The sequence below is a fragment of the Lolium rigidum genome, chromosome 4 (genome assembly GCF_022539505.1).
Source record: "Lolium rigidum isolate FL_2022 chromosome 4, APGP_CSIRO_Lrig_0.1, whole genome shotgun sequence".
Lineage (NCBI taxonomy): Eukaryota > Viridiplantae > Streptophyta > Magnoliopsida > Poales > Poaceae > Lolium > Lolium rigidum.
In genome coordinates, this window is record NC_061511.1 from 24,341,992 (window position 1) to 24,360,511 (window position 18,520).

General features: G+C 45.1%; 1 protein-coding gene across 1 annotated transcript; it reads right to left on the reverse strand.

Annotated features, from left to right (window-relative positions):
- Window positions 1-14,692: 14,692 nt before the first annotated feature.
- Window positions 14,693-15,859, reverse strand: LOC124646768 (avenin-E-like). Its single transcript, XM_047186836.1, has 2 exons — window positions 15,781-15,859; window positions 14,693-15,291 (listed from the first exon to the last, which is right to left on the reverse strand). Exons 1-2 carry the CDS (start codon window positions 15,857-15,859, stop codon window positions 14,693-14,695), a joined length of 678 nt encoding a protein of 225 aa, XP_047042792.1.
- Between the last annotated feature and the right edge of the window lie 2,661 nt (window positions 15,860-18,520).

Sequence of the window (18,520 nt, forward strand, 5' to 3'; positions counted from 1 at the left end):
ACTAGTAATTACGCACGTGCAACGCACGTCTTAACCAATGTAAAATCATATTTGTTGAAATTTAGAAGCCATGTTCATTATAGATTGCCTCCAAAATTATTTTTGAACAAGGACCTTTGCTAAATATTAATATTTTAGGAAGTGTATATCTGAGGTGAATTACAAGAGAATATGGAAGATTGTTAACATAGCTTCAAGAATTGGAGAAATACATGAACAGTGGCAGTTTGTAATCCCGAAACACAAGATTATTAAAGTGAGGGTCGAGACTGCATCAACAGAGTAATGTCCCTAGGTGAGATGAATGGATTGAAAGACAAAGGTTGCAACTCATTGTTCATCTCCACCTGAACATGAGTTGTCAGGGAACAATAGCCTGAAGAATTGAGATGCATCTCCACCGCAGGGGAATAACCAACGGCCGCTGCGGCGCTCCCCACCGCGCCTCAACCTCCACTCAGGTAAGGAGCGCCCACGGCCGCCGTGCCCGCCGCCCAGCGCGCCGCCCTTTATCAGCGAGCAACCCTCCGCGACCCCACCCTCAGTCACCACCATCTGCACTACCGACCTGACTCTTAATTCTTGTCGCCACTGCAGTATTCCTGTGCTTGCATCAGCATGTACAAGACTACAATGGCCTCCTGATCCAGTTCGTGCGGAGGTAGGAGGCCTTCGTCGGTGGCCGCCGTGGGCAGTTTTATGAATCCTTTTGTTTGCGATCTAGGAGGAGACACAGCGAAAGGGTACAAGGGTTATTTTTTTTTTATCAGAGAGTATATTAAGTGGGGGTTAGCACTTTCCTAAAAAAAAGTGGGAGGTTAGCGCTAAACGTGGTGAGGTGCTCATCATTGGAGCGACCTGGAACGTTCGATGGATGTGAATCTGTGGCTGAGATTTAATGTTTCTGCTATGTTTGTGCCTTTATAAGTGAGATGAGATGCATTGTTCTTGATGCCCGAAGCATTCTCCTTGATCGATGGAAGCACCATTTCCAGCATCCATTAGTTTGCAATGGCGACATGTTTTTGGACCAAGAAAGCACACATCTTGACAAATGGAAGCATCATTTTTGCGGCCTTAGAGTCATATTGTTTGCATCATGGAATATTTTTTCTATGACCAACCAAAACAACTTTTAATCTGATGAAAATATTTGCTTCAAACAAGAATCTGTGGAAGCACTACATCAAGCACGGAGCAATGTACACATTAATTTGATTTAAACAAAAAAAAATTTACAACTCTTGCAGTGACAAATTTAAACACTACTATTACAACAACACTTTTCTCATTTATCTGTAAGCAGCATTATTGACCTCTGCATGGGCTGATCATGGATGATCTCCCATGCGCTGCAAGGTCCTCCTCAATAAGGCATTTGTGTCCCAGCGGCAGCGTACAAGGGAGTAGAGCAACATCACTGACTATACAACTAGAATAAGGTTAGGCAGATTTATGTTTATATAATAGAAGCATCAATTAGTAACACGAAGCACACCCTAGCAGTAAGAAAGGTTTAAGCACCAGTTAGAAACTGTGCGTGAAGCAAATACACATGGTGGAAGCACATACCCGTAGCTGTTGAAGCAAAATTATTGTATGATGGCACCAGTTGAAGAAAAAACATCGAGTTGAAAAACTTGGCAGGCGTAAAGCAGCAATTTGATGCCATCAGAGCATATATAATTTGCACCTATAGAAATTTCGTTTTTGCAAATTGGCATGCTTCCAGACAAATTTTGGGTACTGAAGCATGGAGACAAACTTATGAAGCATGGACATAGTGCCAATCAGTATAGACATGAGAAGCACATATTGCATATATATGAAGCACCAGATCTCTTTAGCAGTTAAATATTGCTGAACCTAGTGGAAGCATATAATTTTAGAAACAAAAAATACCATGCCGCAGCAAAGACATAGGTGATCAAAATTGTGACTAACAACAAGTGAATATTCGGGAGCCTAAGTCATATGAACAAAAAATCTGTGGATTAAGTGGTATGTCTGTACGATTGTACTTCAAACCATAGAAACTGAAATATAAATCATGGGAGCTTGCTGGACCTGTTGCTACATGGGAACCTGATATTAGTTGGTGGAGCTTGCTGGACCTGTTGCTGCCGGTGCCAAAATGTACTTGAGTACCATGGGAGCTTCAGTGCATCGTATACGAATCGGCTGTTAAATATAAATCTCTCACCGAGCATAACAAGCATACATAGAAGTACAAAACTAGATTGTAACAACATGAGCATGACTGATACTACCACGTATAAATTTACAACCTAGAAGATGCAAAATATATGATGAAACGGATGTTAAATTTGATTTCACAATTTCAAATAGCAGAGGACTACTAGGATCTGGTGTTCAGAAAATTCAGAAAATATGCACACACGGGGACCTAGGTCAGTTCCTAGCTATTACCTTCTCTCCCAGATCGAGTAGTTGCTAAGGTCTATGGCTTGCAGATTTGGTCGTTGAATGGTAGCCTAGACGGCCTGGTTAAGTCGCCTCTCACACCACCAACGCCGACCGCCTGTTAGTGCCCCAACGACGTCTCCTCGCGGCGGAGCGTCGCGCGTGTTGCCGGCGCACAAGTGAACCAGGTGGAAGGGGAGGTGACGATCTGGAGGGAAGCAGCTGCACGGTTGTAGCGATTGGGACGATGATTTCCCGGAGCACAACGATGAGGAGGCGAAGTTTGCTCGTCAGCGTGATTTGGGGTAGATCTGGGAGGCGTTTATGACCAGAAGTTTCGGGATTTTGGACAAACCAGCTGTATCGATAACGCGAAAAAAATCGAGGTGAAAATCCAGTCCGTTAGATCCCAACCAGATGGACATGGCTCGAGAGGTCCGACAATTCTCTTCCATCGGACTCTCATAGATACTGTTTAGAGCATCTCTAACAGAGTCCGTAAACCACGCCAGAACCGTATTTTTCCGGCCGATTTACGGGTTCGGGTTGAAAGTGGCGCAGAATAGAGACTGAACTCGCCGTCCGGCCCGAAAAACTTTTTCAGGGGCCCGAAAAATTTTAGACTCGATCCCTACTAATACAGACCAAAGGGTGGTTTACATGTCCAAAACTGAACGGACTTCTCTAGCGCCGCCGTTCGTACAATCGCCTCCAGCCGCTGATTTCTGGCTGTTGAGACATGCGGCGGACGTACGCAGCAGGCTATGACGGGGCGTGCTGGCAAATAGGCTGCGCAGCGGCAGCTGCATACGCGCGTCGAGCAGCAGCTAGCAGCTGCATATGGCGCGGCCAAGAGCATGCAGCTAGCGAATTTTTAGCAAAAGAGACCACCCTACCCAATTTATTGACAAAAAGGACCACCTGTGAGTGCAATTGACAAAAAAGACCACCTTCTGGCGGCAGCGCCCCCAGACGACACGTGGCACATGCCGCCGCAGGCTGTGGCGGCAGGAGCTTGCCATCCCCGCGCCGTCCGTCGCCGTCAGCTGTGGTGGGCCATGCCGCCAGAGGCAACAGTGGCAGGGTGACGTGGAGGATGCCTCCACTGAGTGTGGCGGCAGGCCCCGCCCCTTGCCAAAGAATCCCGTCCCGCGATCGCCGCATCGTCATCTTCATCCACGCGGCAGCCAGTCTTCTATGAATCGATTAGTTTTGCAAATTGTTCTAGCTCATGTCAATTTTTGAAAATTCATATCCTTAGATCCGGAGCTCGCTTTTAGATGAGACTTCTTGCGTTAAGTTTGTAATTAGATTCTGTATAACTTCCTTGTAGAAAGTTTTTCCATTCGAGAATTTTTCTGACAACTTTTCGAGCGAAATTATTAAAAGATCACGAAACGTTTAATCTTGTAACAATTATAGAAAAGTACAAAATTAGGAAATACTATACCCCTGGATTCATAAAAATGAGTAGAACACAATTATGAAATAAAAATTGACTTTGATAAAGTTTCAAAATATTGAAATTTGAATATGAGAATTTGAGTATTTGAGTATTTTTGACCTAATCCAAATTCTAAAAATCTAAATGAAATGATTCTTTTTGCAAATGGATCATATCGATGTCCTACATCCAATAACATCACTGCCCAAAAAATATTTGAAACCATTTGCAGATATTCAAATTCAAAGATGAGAATTTGAGTATTTTCGGCATAAAATAAAATCTCTAAATCATTTTAAAATGATTCCTTTTGCCCTTGGTTAAAATTAATTTTACCAAACCAGTAACACTAATTCCCAAGCTACTTCAACCCACCTTTTTGGAAATTATTCAAATTCAAACATGAGGATTTGTGTATTTTCATTATAGATGCATTTCCTTCATTATTCTAAACAAGATTCATTTTCACAAAAGTGAAGCCTATAGCCAAGCCCATCTATCAAAATCATTTAGACACATTCATCTTGTTCATGATCATATTTATCCAAATCATATTATCCTAGTCCATATTATCCAAATAACAATTGAGTTAATTGAACATGTCATATTTTAGACTGTTACCTTGCTCTGGTGGAGAGAGATTAGGCTGTTCATCAGTAGATAGGAGGAAACTTATACTGTTCATCTTCCACCCTAGCATACCGGGGGCAAATTTAACGAACATTGTTTTCTGTGAGGCAAGACAGGATCAAGGTGTCTGGTAAAGCGGAGCGGAGTCTTCCGAGGCTTGTTGGGGGTTCACAGGGACTTGTACTTCTGGGGCAGCAGGAGCTGGCTCTGGGGCACCGGCAGCAGGTTCCTCGCGCGCTTCTGCTTTAGCCTCGGCGTCGCCTTCTCCGGCTTCTTCATCCTCCTCCTCTTCATCGTCGGTAAAGACATCGTTGAGGTTAGCCGGAGGAGGAATGAAGTCGCTGGTGGTGGCGTAGCTGGCGATCTCGTAAGCCCTGGCGCGGCGAGCGGCACCCTTCGCTGGATCTTTATTGGTGGGAGCGTCGTCGCGCATGCTGTGCAGCGCGTCCATATCCAGACCCTCGTACTAGGAGCACACAAAGCGAAGTGCAATGTCAGCTCCGGCACGGGCAGAAGAGTGGCGCCACTCGCTTAGCCGCCGGCTTGTTTCATGCAGGAGGCGCTCAGCGACGAGGTCAGTGCTTTCCGGAACAGTTTCGCCGGGCCAGAGGCACTTGAAAACGGCAGTGGCAGCGCTCGGCAACAAGCCAAGGGTCCGGTCAACCGCGTGCATATGGGTAATCCTGCAGAATAGCGCGGTGAGATAGTCCTTGGCGGTCCAGGGGAGATTGGCATCCACCACCTGCTCGACCCGAAGCTTGTTGACGGCGGCCTCGGCGCGTATCTGCGACTCCGGAAAGAGCCCTAGGCAAAGGTTTAAGAAAAATAACAAACCGGTAAGAACAAGACGGTGGAAACTTGGAAACAAATCGGTGAAAACTCAAAAGCTTATAAGCAAGAGAGCGGAAAACTTACTGATAGCCTTGGCGTCGGTGTCCTTCAAATATTTTTGGGCAGTGATGTTATTGGGTGTAGGACATCGATATGATCCATTTGCAAAAAGAATCATTTCATTTAGATTTCTAGAATTTGGATTAGGTAAAAAATACTCAAATACTCAAATTCTCATAATCAAATTTCAATATTTTGAAACTTTATCAAAGTCAATTTTTATTTCATAATTGTGTTCTACTCATTTTTATGAATCCATGGGTATAGTATTTCCTAATTTTGTATGTGTAATGGTTTTTCTATAATTGTTACAAGATTAAACGTTTCGCGGTTTTTTAATAATTTCGCTCGAAAAGTTGTCAGAAAAAGTTTCTCGGATGGAAAAACTTTCTACAAGGAAGTTATACATAATCTAATTACAAACTTAAGCAAGAAGTCTCATCTAAAAGCGAGCTCCGGATCTAAGGATATGAATTTTCAAAAATTGACATGAGCTAGAACAATTTGCAAAACTAATCGATTCATAGAAGACTGGCGGCAGCGGGTTTGGCGTGGATGAAGATGACGATGCGGCGATCGCGTGACGGGATTTTTTGGCAAGGGGCGGGGCCTGCCGCCACACTCAGTGGAGGCATCCTCCACGTCACCCTGCCGCCGTTGCCTCTGGCGGCATGGCCCGCCACAGCTGACAGCGACGGACGGCGCGGGGACGGCAAGCTCCTGCCGCCACAGCCTGTGGCGGCATGTGCCACGTGTCGCCTGGGGCCGCTGCCGCCACTGAGAAGGTGGTCTTTTTTGTCAATTGCACTTACAGGTGGTCCTTTTTGTCAATAAATTGGGCAGGGTGGTCTCTTTTGCCAAAAATTCGCAGCTAGCACGCGCGGCCAAGAGCTTGCAGGTAGCACGCGCGCCAATAGCTAGCAGCATCAATCCATTTTAAGAGCATCTCCAACAGGCGCTGTAAAATCTCGCGCGCTATACCGGTGATTGGGCGCGCTGTATACCGCTCGCGCGCGGCATAGCGAATTTGCCCCCGGCGGAGGCTGTATTTTGCAGCGCGCGTTGGTGTGCGAAAAACGCACCTCCGCCAGAGGCGCTATTTTGCAGCGCGCGCGCGTCACAAACTGCTAATCCGATCGTTTATTTTTGAAAATTCATCAAACAAACTATGTAAATATGATCGAAAATACGAATATTGAGAAACATGAAGTGCGTGTATGCTTGCCCCATCGAGGAGCGCTCCACGATTGCGCGCGGGGGTTGGGTGCTGCTTTGCTTGGTTTCCAACCGTTGGCCCACGTGTCAAGCTATAGCTGGCTTCATTGAGAGAGAGAGAGAGAAAAAATTAGACCGCAAGAAGAGGAAAAGGAGGTCGCATCCTGCCATACCTATCCACAAATTTCCTCGGGTGCTACTGCCGCTGCATCTTCTCCTCCCCTGGCGATTCCGCTCTCCTCGCCGTCGATCTCCTCTGCCCCCATACCTAACCGCTGCTTCTGAAGACAATGGCATGGCTGTAGGTGGGGAGCGACATGGATTGGGCGGAAACAAGAGGTACCACCCCTTGACTCCGCATCTGGTGCCGGTATGAAGCAGATCTGGTTGTGGATGGCGCTGGGGTTTTCTCTTTCCCATCCTTGCTCTCCATCTGAAACTGTGGTTAAGATCCTTTTACACCGGTCGCTTGTTTTTCAGTCGGTTTTCCATGGATCCTCCACATTCAGGTTCTTGAATCCTCTCCCATCTCACAAGTATTACCATCCATTGATCCTCTCGTACTCATGGCAGTGGCGGCCGCCGGTGGAAAGCGGTTCTCAAACGGGTACAGTGGGTACAACATTTTGGGGTTGATGCAGGTTTTGCCTCCTCCTTTCTCCCCCTTTTGACGAGGGCCACCTGCAGGGGTGCAAATTTAGGGTGCAGAGCATGGTGAGCTCCCCATGATCGCTCAAGTAGGTGTCCTACTGGCCTCAATGCAACTGATGATCTTCATGTGGGACGACAGGTAGCCGTCCCTATTTTTTTCCTTGCCTCATAATATTTCTTCGGTCCTCACATGGGCCCTCAATGCAACTGATGGACGGTTTAAACTGATGATGGTGTTGGCGCAGATCGTCTTGGCGTTCAAGTGAAGAAACTTTGGATGCAGTGGAGTCAATAAGTAAAACGGTGAACGAGCTTGTTGAAACTTCCTACATTGTAACGAATTGTAAACTGAATATATACATGACGTTGTTGAACTGAGGTTGTATGATGTGCTATGCAGATCTGGGTTGTGCCTCGTGGTATAGGATGGCGAGTGCTTGCTGGTCAATGGTAACGAAAAGATGACGCCAAGCTCGCAGTGCACTAGGATGCCATCGGCCTCCCCGATGGCACAGCCGTCAAGGCCATGGACCTCTGGATGGTATGTCTACCTTTCCCGCCATTCGAGGATTTCCTTCGGATAACATGGATGATTGATCTTGACCATTCTATTATGTTCTTGTTGTTTTTGTTTGTCGCAGCACAAGACACTGGACACCAAGTTCATGGATAATATATTTCTCATTGTCGAGGCAAAAAGAGTTATCTCCTATCTCAGACACGCTTTTACGGTATCGGTTTCTTTAATGCTTATAGCATAATTTGTTGGAGCGAAAAGAATGTCTATTTTTGTGCAGATTGTACTGCATTGTTTCAACAGTTTCTTCATATCTGACAGTGGCTTATTCTCTGAATTTATTTTCAAGGTGGGAAGAAGGTACTGAAAGTTATCTTGTAATTATCTTCGAAATGTGGGGGTAACGGCCTTTACCGACTACTGGTCTTGTTGATGATGAACCCACAAATAGCTTGTGTTTACCTGTCAGTATTACTGCTTTCTCTGCATTTTCCTTGACGCCATACTAAAATATGTAAACCATGTAGGGTTAATTAACTCAGTAATGCATGGTAAATGACAAGATTCTTTGATGTTGCATTTTGAAATGTCCTCTTTTTATCTATTATTTTCTTAATACAAACATTTATGTGCTTGACAAGAGGAATAGAAATCACCCAGGCCAAAGTTTGATTTATATTTTTTTAAGAGGAGACATTTCAGGTTTGAGGATGTGCAATCAACTGCTGTTGGTTAGGCCTAACACTACATTTTAATATTTCCTACATGGTCCATTCGGTGACTAATATAAAGCTTCTGATGCTACATAGAAGGATGTCTCAACTTTTACGTTGCCTTTTGTGTGTGTGTAGTCAACCTGATACAGAACTGATGTATCATGCACTGGAGTACTAGGTCCCAGTATCGTTTCAGTCCTATGTTTATCTAGGAACTGTGTTAGGATCGATAGGACACTCTGCTGCTTCCAACAATGGAGATGCCATTATTGTTAGGATTGGTGGTGTAGATGATTACCTAGAAATAGTTATGTATGATTGAATGTTGATTGCATTTTATATGCCAACAAAGATCATTTTTTAATGCTTCTGCCTTACCACTACTAATGATTATACTAGGCTTAAATCCAGATTGTAGAAGCTAGATGACTTGACGCTTTATTTGGGCTCATAAATAATTTAGTTTATTTACTTTTCTGTAACTGTATTGCTAAAGTTTTCATTTTTTTTGGAAAATGATTCCTGTAACATTCCCCTTTCGAACATTATATTTGTGTGTATCTCCGCATATCTCACTTTCTCAATGCAAACAGCTAACAATGGAACATGATGTTGCAACGAATGGTATAAATGTTTGACTTGTGAGCCATCTGCAACTTGCATCCTTGTGGCTAAATAACAGCACTACACTTGCCGTGCTATTCTTGTATTGCTGGTGTTTTTTTGCGCAGTTGCAGTTAGTATTATTAGCCCCTTCTTCCAAATATCCACACTTCAACTATACTAACATTCTGCTGAACATGTACTTGCTACTCTGATTGCTAAGTTCGAAATATTTATCCATGTTTTACTCAGGTGGAGAAACCTGAAGACCTATTGACAAGGAGTAGGTGAAGGCAAATACTTGAGAGGAGGGGGACTTCATTGCTGAGAACGGGCTTGACACAACGTGGACAGTATGTAGTTGTAGCATTCGTAGATGTTCCCTCCAATACCTGTGACTCAAAGAATATGCCAGCGCCTCATGACAATGTGATCCTGCAGTATCATGTGTTTCGTTCTGTTGTCTTTTATGTGTTTCTTCATTTCAGTTATGTTTGTGAATAAGAAATTTCTGGTGTTGTATGTATATCGTGCAAGAGCAGTCAATGTTTCCACTTGAAATACGTTGCCAAATAATGATGTTCACATGTCTGCGATCTCTGAACACCTCAATGTGGAGAAAACAGAACGACGGATGAGTGGAAATGATCATGTGTTTTGTTTTACTGTGTGTGGTTGTAGCTGGTAACCTTTAATTTGTTTGTGTTCATCACCTTCGATTTGTACAGGGCTACCTGCTAATGGGACATTTATGCTAATTGGGATTGATTTGGACGCAGAGGACCAGCTGAGGAGGTGCCCCAAGGGGCGCCCCAACTACTAGTATTTTAAAAGTGCGCGATACAATGCGACATTTTAACGAAAATACTAAAATAAACTACTCCTCGCCGTCGTCGGACTCTCAGTCGAAGTCGGAGCTGCTCAGTGTCGTGTCCGACACCGGCGTCGACGTCGTCGTGTACTGGAACTCGGAGGAGGACGAAAGGACGACGGTCGACGGCCCTGCGGCGTTCTGCCTTTCCTCCTTCCTCCTCGCCGCCGCGTCGGCCCTCGCCTTCTTCCTCACCGCGGACTCGGCGCGGCGCTTCTCGCGACTCGCCTTCTTCATCGCCGCCATCGCCGCCTTGTCCCCTTCCTTCTGCGCGTAGAAGGCCTCCGTGGCGGCGACGTCCTCCGGGAACGCGGCGCGCCCACTCAAGGCGGTTGCGCTCATCCTGCTCCGCCACGCGCAGGCGCTGCTCGAGGTCGCGGGCGCGGCGCCGCTGCTCGGTCGTGATGAGCGGCGATGGCGGCGCGAGCATCTCCGCCTGCTCGCGCGTCCAAACGTCGTCGAAATTCATCTGCCGGCTGGGGCGGCCGAGGCGCCACGCGACAGCGTCGTAGGCTCGCACCGCCTCATGCGCGGTGTCGTAGGTGCCGAGCCGGATCCGCTCCTCGCCGGAGCGAATCTCGGCGTCGAAGCGGCCGCTCGGCCGCGCGCGGACGCCGCGGTAGCCGGAGGATGAGCGGCGGCGCGGTGGCATCTTCGCGTCGAGGAGGAACGGCCGGAGGCGGAGCGGCGCGGGAGGGAGAGCGGCGGGGAGAGAGAGGGCGCGGGAGGAAGACGCGTGGGAGGAGTGGCAGTTGGCCGCTTCGCGCGTGTCGTCTTTATGGCGCGCGCGGTAGCGCACGCGGCAGTTTTCCCGCGCGGGATAGCGCGAAAGCGCGCGGGCGGTAAAACTTTTAGCGCGCGCGCCGTTTTCCCGCGTCCGTTGTAGCAGCGCGGCAGCGTCCGCGCGCGGCAAAACGACGGTTTTTTTGCCGCGCGGGGGTTTTAGCGCGTTTGTTGGAGATGCTCTAAGCTAGCATCAATTTCAGGTTTGGAGCAAGGCGGAGCGGCAGCAATCACGGTTGTGTTCGGCAGCGTCCGGCCGGCCGGCCGGAGCTACGCCTCACCGAGCCGTGCGTGATCGTCCTCGCCTGATCTTAAACTCGCGGCTGTAGTCGGGGGCGCGGCCGGTCTGCACGGGGAGATCTAGGCAGCAGCCCGGATAGTTCTTGTGAAGAAAATGATGATTTTTCGAATATTCTGTTTTTCGGTTTTAGTTTACGGGCTCTGTTCTGCGCTAGCCGTTTTGCAACCCGTAAACTCGTTTTCGGATGACTGAATTCAAGTTTTTCGGTTTGCGTTTTTACGGGCTCTGTTAGAGATGGTCTTACTTCACTTCAACAAAAAAAGAAAGACTCACTCCCACTTCATGCTTGATGCGTCGCCTCTACTCCGCCACGCCGCCGATGTACTCCCGCCTCCTCCTCCGCCGCTCCTGCACCTCGCAGCCTTCACGCCGCTGGGATCCCGACGCCGCCCTTCCCGAGGCCACGGAGCGCGTCCGCGCCGGGACGCTCAGCCCGGAGGACGCGCATCACCTGTTCGACGAATTGCTGCAGCAGGACACCCCGGCCCGCGCGCCCGTCCTAGACGGCTTCCTCGCCGCCCTCGCCCGCGCGCCGGACTCCTCCGCCTGCAGAGACGGCCGAGCGCTCGCCGTGGCCCTCTTCAACCGCGTGTGCCTGGAAGCAGCCGGCCCGCGGGTGGCGCCTCTCACAGCCCGCGCCTACAGCATCCTCATGGACTGGTACCTAATGCATGTAAACAGATCGTTAGCTTCTTCCCTTCTCCGAGCCCTGTACCTAATGCTTCTACTTATGAAATAATGATAACAAATCTTCTGAAACAAGGATCGATGGAAGAAGCTTATCAGATGTTTTCATCAATGGAGAAGAGTGGTTGTGCTCCGACCTCTGTTCTGTTAAATGATATCATCAGAATGTTGTTGGAAAAAGGTGAGATCGTCAAGGCTGGAAATTATTTGGATAAAGTTGACGGGAAGAGAATCTCACTTGAAGCTTCAACTAGTTTGTTGATGATGTCTCTGTTTTCGTGTAAAGGCAAATACCAGGAGCAAATAAAATCGCTTCCTGCAAGGTATCACTTCAGTCAGGGACAGTTGAGTAGTTGATACATTGTGTATGAGTACAGTTCCTAGGAAGTTATAGCTGATTAGTTCCTTGTCATCTGGCCCTCTTGCTGGTATAATAAATGCAAGATACTTGCTTGTAGAAAATCAGTCTTTCATTCTTTCATTGAGTTCATATCTGTGTTTCTTTTAATCTTCGTTGGGTGAGGAAAGGTGGACCAAGTTGCATTTATAGCGATGATGGCTTCTGACTGTGAACAGGGAAGTTATGTATATACTACATGGTTCTTTCCACAAGAATCGTAGCGAATTCTAATACAATCTTTTCTACCATGTTTTATTCCAGCCAGATGAGATTGTTATAATCTCTCTAAAATAGTCACTTTCCTTCTATGTACTTTGTTCTTAATATACGCTCAGCTGTTATGGCCTATAGTAGACTGAGGCTGCATCTTCGCATAAGTGATGTGTTTTTATTTCGATCCGCGTGTAGTCTGATGGTTTCTGATATCCTGATTAAGTTCAGGTTAAGTTGCCTGGTTGGCCTGAGTAGAAAAACATGTTAGTTTATCAGATAGTGATTAAAACATAAATTCACAATGTCCTCTTGTATCAACAAGCAGCAAAAGACTACTATTGCAAATTTTCTGATGCAGAACGACTAAAGAACTATCGGAGGATAACTCTCGGTATTCATTTCTTTTATTTATGATGGTTAAGCCAAAACAAGCGGCAGATCAATAGTGGGTGATGCTGCTAGATTGAGAAAAAGGTTGTTCCTGTTTCATGCAAAGGTAATGTGCATGCTTAATTTTCTCTTCCTATAAAACAGGATTTGCAATTATGAAGATTTTTGTTAAAAATTCCAGAAGTTGGTATCTTTTATTCTTTGATTTATCCTGATATTAGTAAAACCTCGCTCTGAAGGTTATGGACCCAAAAAATTGGAGAGGAGAAGATAGTCCCAAAATATGATGGCATCCGATACTATATAGTTGCAGGTGTAGAAAGCCTGTAAAAATCTCAACAAGATTATATGACGATGGCCAACATCACTACCGTTAAATCTAGTTATAAAGGTAAGCTTGCTTGATGCAAATTGCTGATAAATAGGACTTACTGTAGAGATTATTATTCTTTTAACCTAGAGGCTCTGCATGTCTAAGTGTGGGATCAATCATTTAGGGATGTACTCTGCAATTATTTGCGCTTGGTGTATATGCCAATATGAATATACATTTTGCTTTATCATTAGGGTTTCATTGTAAACTTACTTCCTACTAATATGGCAGTGAAATGAAAAGACCATTAGGCCTGATCTTATTAAGTTTCAGAAATCTGATATTTATTTTGAACATGGGAAGAGATCATCTCCCATATCTTCCTGCAACTACATATGACTGCTGGACGCCAGCCACACTGATTTCAACGTCGACTATTTTTGTTACCAAAATCCTAGATTGTATAGAAAAACTATAGTACCTTATCTGAAGAAGCCTTATTAACACCCTAATAATTTTGTAATAAGTGATTGATAGGCACAGATGTTTTGTCGCATATCAGCCACTTAAAATTCACTCATCGAAGACATTGCTGCTCGGTAGGTGATACAAAGTGGTTCTGCAATATGGAGCAAAGGTGCTTGTCTAGATCTTCTGACGATGACTTGTTCCCTAATCCAAGTACCCTACAATTAACACCTGAAAGATTATTAGATGTTTTTTATGGTAAAATTAAAAATATCACGCTGGCCGCCTCAAATGGCATATTGCATTTGGAAATTGTTTACTGAGATGATTATGGAGTGACGTTTGGTTGAACCAGTGAAATGCTGCTTCACGATAACATAATTTGGTCATCAGTTCATGCTTCCTTCATATCCCATGTTCTATTCATAAATTTTCCTTCTCACTACTTATCTGTTGTACATTTGTAGTGCACCTCTTTGTGTAAGCACACTTTTTTATCGTTTAGTGTTTACACTTTTCATGCTACAACAGATATATTATTTATGTTTTTGTTTACATACTTCTTGTGATGCCTATGGTGAAATGTGCATTGTACGTGCAATCATGTGTAGTAAGTTGTATTTTGTATGATCAAATTTACAACTTAATTAACTTTGAATGATGATGTTACTACGTACTGATCTATCTCAGCCTCTTAAATCTTTAGGTGTTCCTGATGTACTCCAATGACTTGAGTTGCCTTGATCCTACCATCAAACATAATTTTAGCTATTTATAGTTGAGAATTTCGGATGAAACCTCGCCTGAATATATTCTATTTAGAATCAGATGCAGGCCAGTCAAGACCATTGCAAGTTGCAACTCATAAGCCTCGCCATTAAAGAGTTAATTTGCGTACTCCTTACTTTAATGGTCCTTCAACTCAACCCAAGCTTTGCAGCCAATCCATTATGTTCTGATTAATTTTCATGCATAAGATTGGGGATAGGAATGAGCATCTAAATATGCCCGTGAAATGGAACAGGGACAAGCAATATTATGCAGACAAGAACTATGTTTATCTTTTATTACCAAGTTTAGACTAGTACTGGCCGGGGGTCAAACATCTTAGCACATGCCACTTTATTTTTCACCGTTACATCGATCGGTCCATCGACGAAATAACGGTGATCCATCTATCTAGTACTAGAGCTCTTGTAGTCTTCTAAAAAGAGAAAGACACGGCTGGACGGGGTGGTGGGGTAGTACATCGGGACCTGCACATTACACATCGTTGGCAGGGTCTGCAGCGCAAACTTCCTCATCGCCTCGAACTGAGCTAGCTGTTGTGGTTGGATGAAGCTCTGGCCCACCTGTTGTGGCTGAGGCTGGAAGAAGCCTTGATCCACCTGCTGAGGTGGGAAGAACTGTTGTTGTTGTTGTTGTTGTTGTTGTTGTTGTTGTTGTTGTTGTTGCATGATGATGGCCTGCACCACGCTATGTATGGCAGGGTATCGAAGCTGCTTGGGAATCTGCGCCAGTTGCCGGCAACATTGTTTCTGCATCACGTGGCAGCTGCTCTGTTGAAAGATCGGCCGAAGGAACGACACAATTGCCAGTGGTTTGCACTGCTGCACGAGGAACTCTCGGCACTGGTTCAACTCTTGTTGTAGAATTAGCTGGAAAGAGGGTTGTTGTTGCAGGGATGGTTGTTGTTGCAGGGATGGTTGTTGCTGCTCGGGAAATTGTTGTTGTTCCTGCGGAAATGGTTGTTGTGGTTGTGGAAATGGTTGTTCTGGTTGAGGAAAGGGTTGTTGGGGCTGCGGAAATGGTTGTTGCGGTTGTGGAAACGGTTCTTGGGGTTGCGGAAACAACGGAAATGGTTGTTGGGGTTGGGGAAATAGCGGAAATGGTTGTTGTGGTTGCGGAAATGGTTGTTCTGGTTGAGGAAAGGGTTGTTGGGGTTGCGGAAATGGTTGTTGGGGTTGCGGAAATGGTTGTTGGGGTTGTGGAAATGGTTGTTGCGGTTGTGGAAACGGTTGTTGGGGTTGCGGAAACAACGGAAATGGTTGTTGGGGTTGCGGAAACAACGGAAATGGTTGTTGTGGTTGCGGAAACGGTTGCTGGGGTTGTGGAAACAGCGGAAACGGTTGTTGGGGTTGTGGAAACAGCGGAAATGGTTGTTGGGGTTGCGGAAATAGTTGTTGGGACTGCGGAAACAGTTGTTGGGGTTGTGGAAATGGTTGTTGGGGTTGTGGAAATGGTTGTTCGGGTTGATAATGACCTCTAGGGTCAAGCTGCACCGTGGCATTTGCCATGGTTACCACCACGGTAAGGAGGGCAAGGATGAGGAAGGTCTTCATGATCGATTTGTGTTGACTATTGCTTGCCTTGCTTTGATGTTTTTTGCTCTAGGTGTGTGAAGGATGGATGATGGAGGAGGATCTTTATGGTGTGGGCCTATTTATAGCTGCTTAGGCATGGTTTGGTGTTTATCTTTGCATTTGATTTCCTTAAAAGTGCTTGGATGCTTATCTAACTTATCATTTGTCTATGTGGTGATCGGTGGCACTAAATACAAATTTAGTTCTTGAATTGATCGTCAAAGTTGTTTTGCTCTTGCACGTATCATCTGTCTCACATGAAAGCTTGATAATTGGCAATGACTCATGTTATTCACTTTACATGTCAAACACTAATCTAGATAGCATCATTTTCTGAAACTAAGTTTGTAATGTTCTACATGTTAACCATATTGACATGATTTGTCTGGAACTAATTTGTAATCTTGTACGTGTTGTTAAGATAGATCAGACGAGTGACATGCCCGGCTATCTCACACGAAAGTTTGATAATTGACAATGACTCATCATATTCACTTTACATGTCAAACACTGATCTAGATTTCGTCACTTCCGAATCTAAAGTTTGTAATGTTCTAGGTGTTAACCAATTTGACATGGCTTGTGTGGAACTAATTTGGAATCTTATCTTATTTTATAGTAAGAAACAGTAAAACTCTCCTAGCTAGGACCCCTCACAGCAATTTCATATCCTAAACCGTCGGATCTGCTGATCTAACGGTCGAAATGGACTGAGTAGTACCGAATCGTCGGGACGCATGTTTTATTCTGTTCGATTGTCAAAGAGGCTGTTATCATTAGCGGGGCTGCTACTCCACGTAATGAGTTTGCCCGCACCTTGTTAGTTGGGCCTTGAATCGTTAATTTGGGATAGAGTTTTAGCCCTTTTATATTTCGTCTTCAGACCTGTTATCGCTAGAAGTAATTAAAGCGGCTGCGGAATCGAAGGAGCTCGGCCGTTCCTCCGTTACGTTACTAATGGTGTGCAGCCGCCGCCGGCCGAATTATGGCGAGGTAGATCAACCGTCTCTCTTCCGTTGCTATTGCCAGGAGTGGAGATGCGTTATTCCAGCTTTGCCCCTCAGTTGCTGAGCTCCTCCATATATTGTGTGTGTTGTTCAGTTTATCTCTCCATCCATTCAGCGGACATGGTTCTCGGTTTCTTGTCTAGAGTTCGTTTTCCAGTTGAACATTTCCCACTAAATCTGTGTGAGGAATCGGCAACTTTCCTTTTTTGTTCTTGTTTCGGCAGGACAGGGGTGTACATCCTTTGACCAGGTAAGCTTATCCGTCCTTCAATTTTAGATTCTTGATCAGTCAGGGATCGCCTTATTTTGTGCCCTTAGGACATTGACACCTCCCTTATGTTCCCTTGGGATTATTACATCTCTAACTTGTACAGTGTCTGTTTAAAATTTTCTTTATTTAGAGTTATTGGTTTGAGTTTCTTGCATCCTCTAAATTTAATGGATTTATCTTAAACTATTACTAGGCTAGAGAGCCATGTGCGGACGTTGAACGCAGGGAGTTGCAGGTGGCATCTACATCAATAATCTCTCCCCTTTTTTCCTTAGAACCCTTGTCATGCTTCGGCATCCAACCAGGATATATCGTTCCCCTCCTATTTGACAGGAGAGGAGAGAGGTGCTACTCCTGCTGATATGTTGCCCTCTTTGATGTTGCCCAAAAGTTTCTCAACGATTATGCCCACATTAGATGTAGACTGCTTCTTTATCGAAAAAAGATGTAGACTGGTTAGCTAGTCTCTGTTGAATGATGTTAGTAACACTATGAAATGCTCTCTAGCCATGCTTGAGCAAAACATACTGAAATTGCCGATGTGAGCCTCTGTGCATCGTTTTCTCAATTCTTTGCAACCTTGATTAAAAAAATGAAAAAATGTTCTAGACAATCAAATTCGTCTTCCTTCGCCATATAAAGCCTTAATCCATTATTTTGTTCATTATAAATATCGAGATAATTATATTGCCATTTTATCAACATGGACGGGCATGGCAATGCACACCTTTATGATCTAGTGAGTTGTTAAGATAGATCAAACTAGCAACATGAAGGCGTGTCCTAGACTCTTTTTTCTTTTCTCTCTTTGGACTAACTTTGTAGTGTTGTACACGATGGTAAGAATAATTAGCAGACAAATTGATCACTTTTAGACTCTTTAAATCAAAAAAATATTTTTTATGTCAAGGAATGTTATGGTGTATGAGTTACTAACTATATTATACCATATATCAAACCTGCATGAATTTGATGAAACCTCAGCCATTATGTAACTGCTCATGGTTTCTTTTCATGGGGAGTTGCCACGTTTGGTTTTTTCACTATAGATGGGAGATTGGTTACTGTTCCTTTTTTTCCTTTGCATGGTAATCTCGTGGTAACCGCCTTCTTCCGGTCAACAACATTGTGTCTTGGGCCTCTGATTTTCCTTTTTCAGCCTCGGGCCTGGTTACCCGTTGGTCGTTGGTTGCTCTCCATGGCTCCATCCCTTCCTCTCACTTTTCTCCACGGTGGCGCGGCTTCTCTAGAAGCCTAATGTGCCCCTTTCTCTCCCCTGCCTCCTCTCGGTCTCCACCACTCCATCCCAATTTGCGCCGCCTTCCGCCATCAACCCTAAGGTTTGAGGTCTGTTGAGATGCC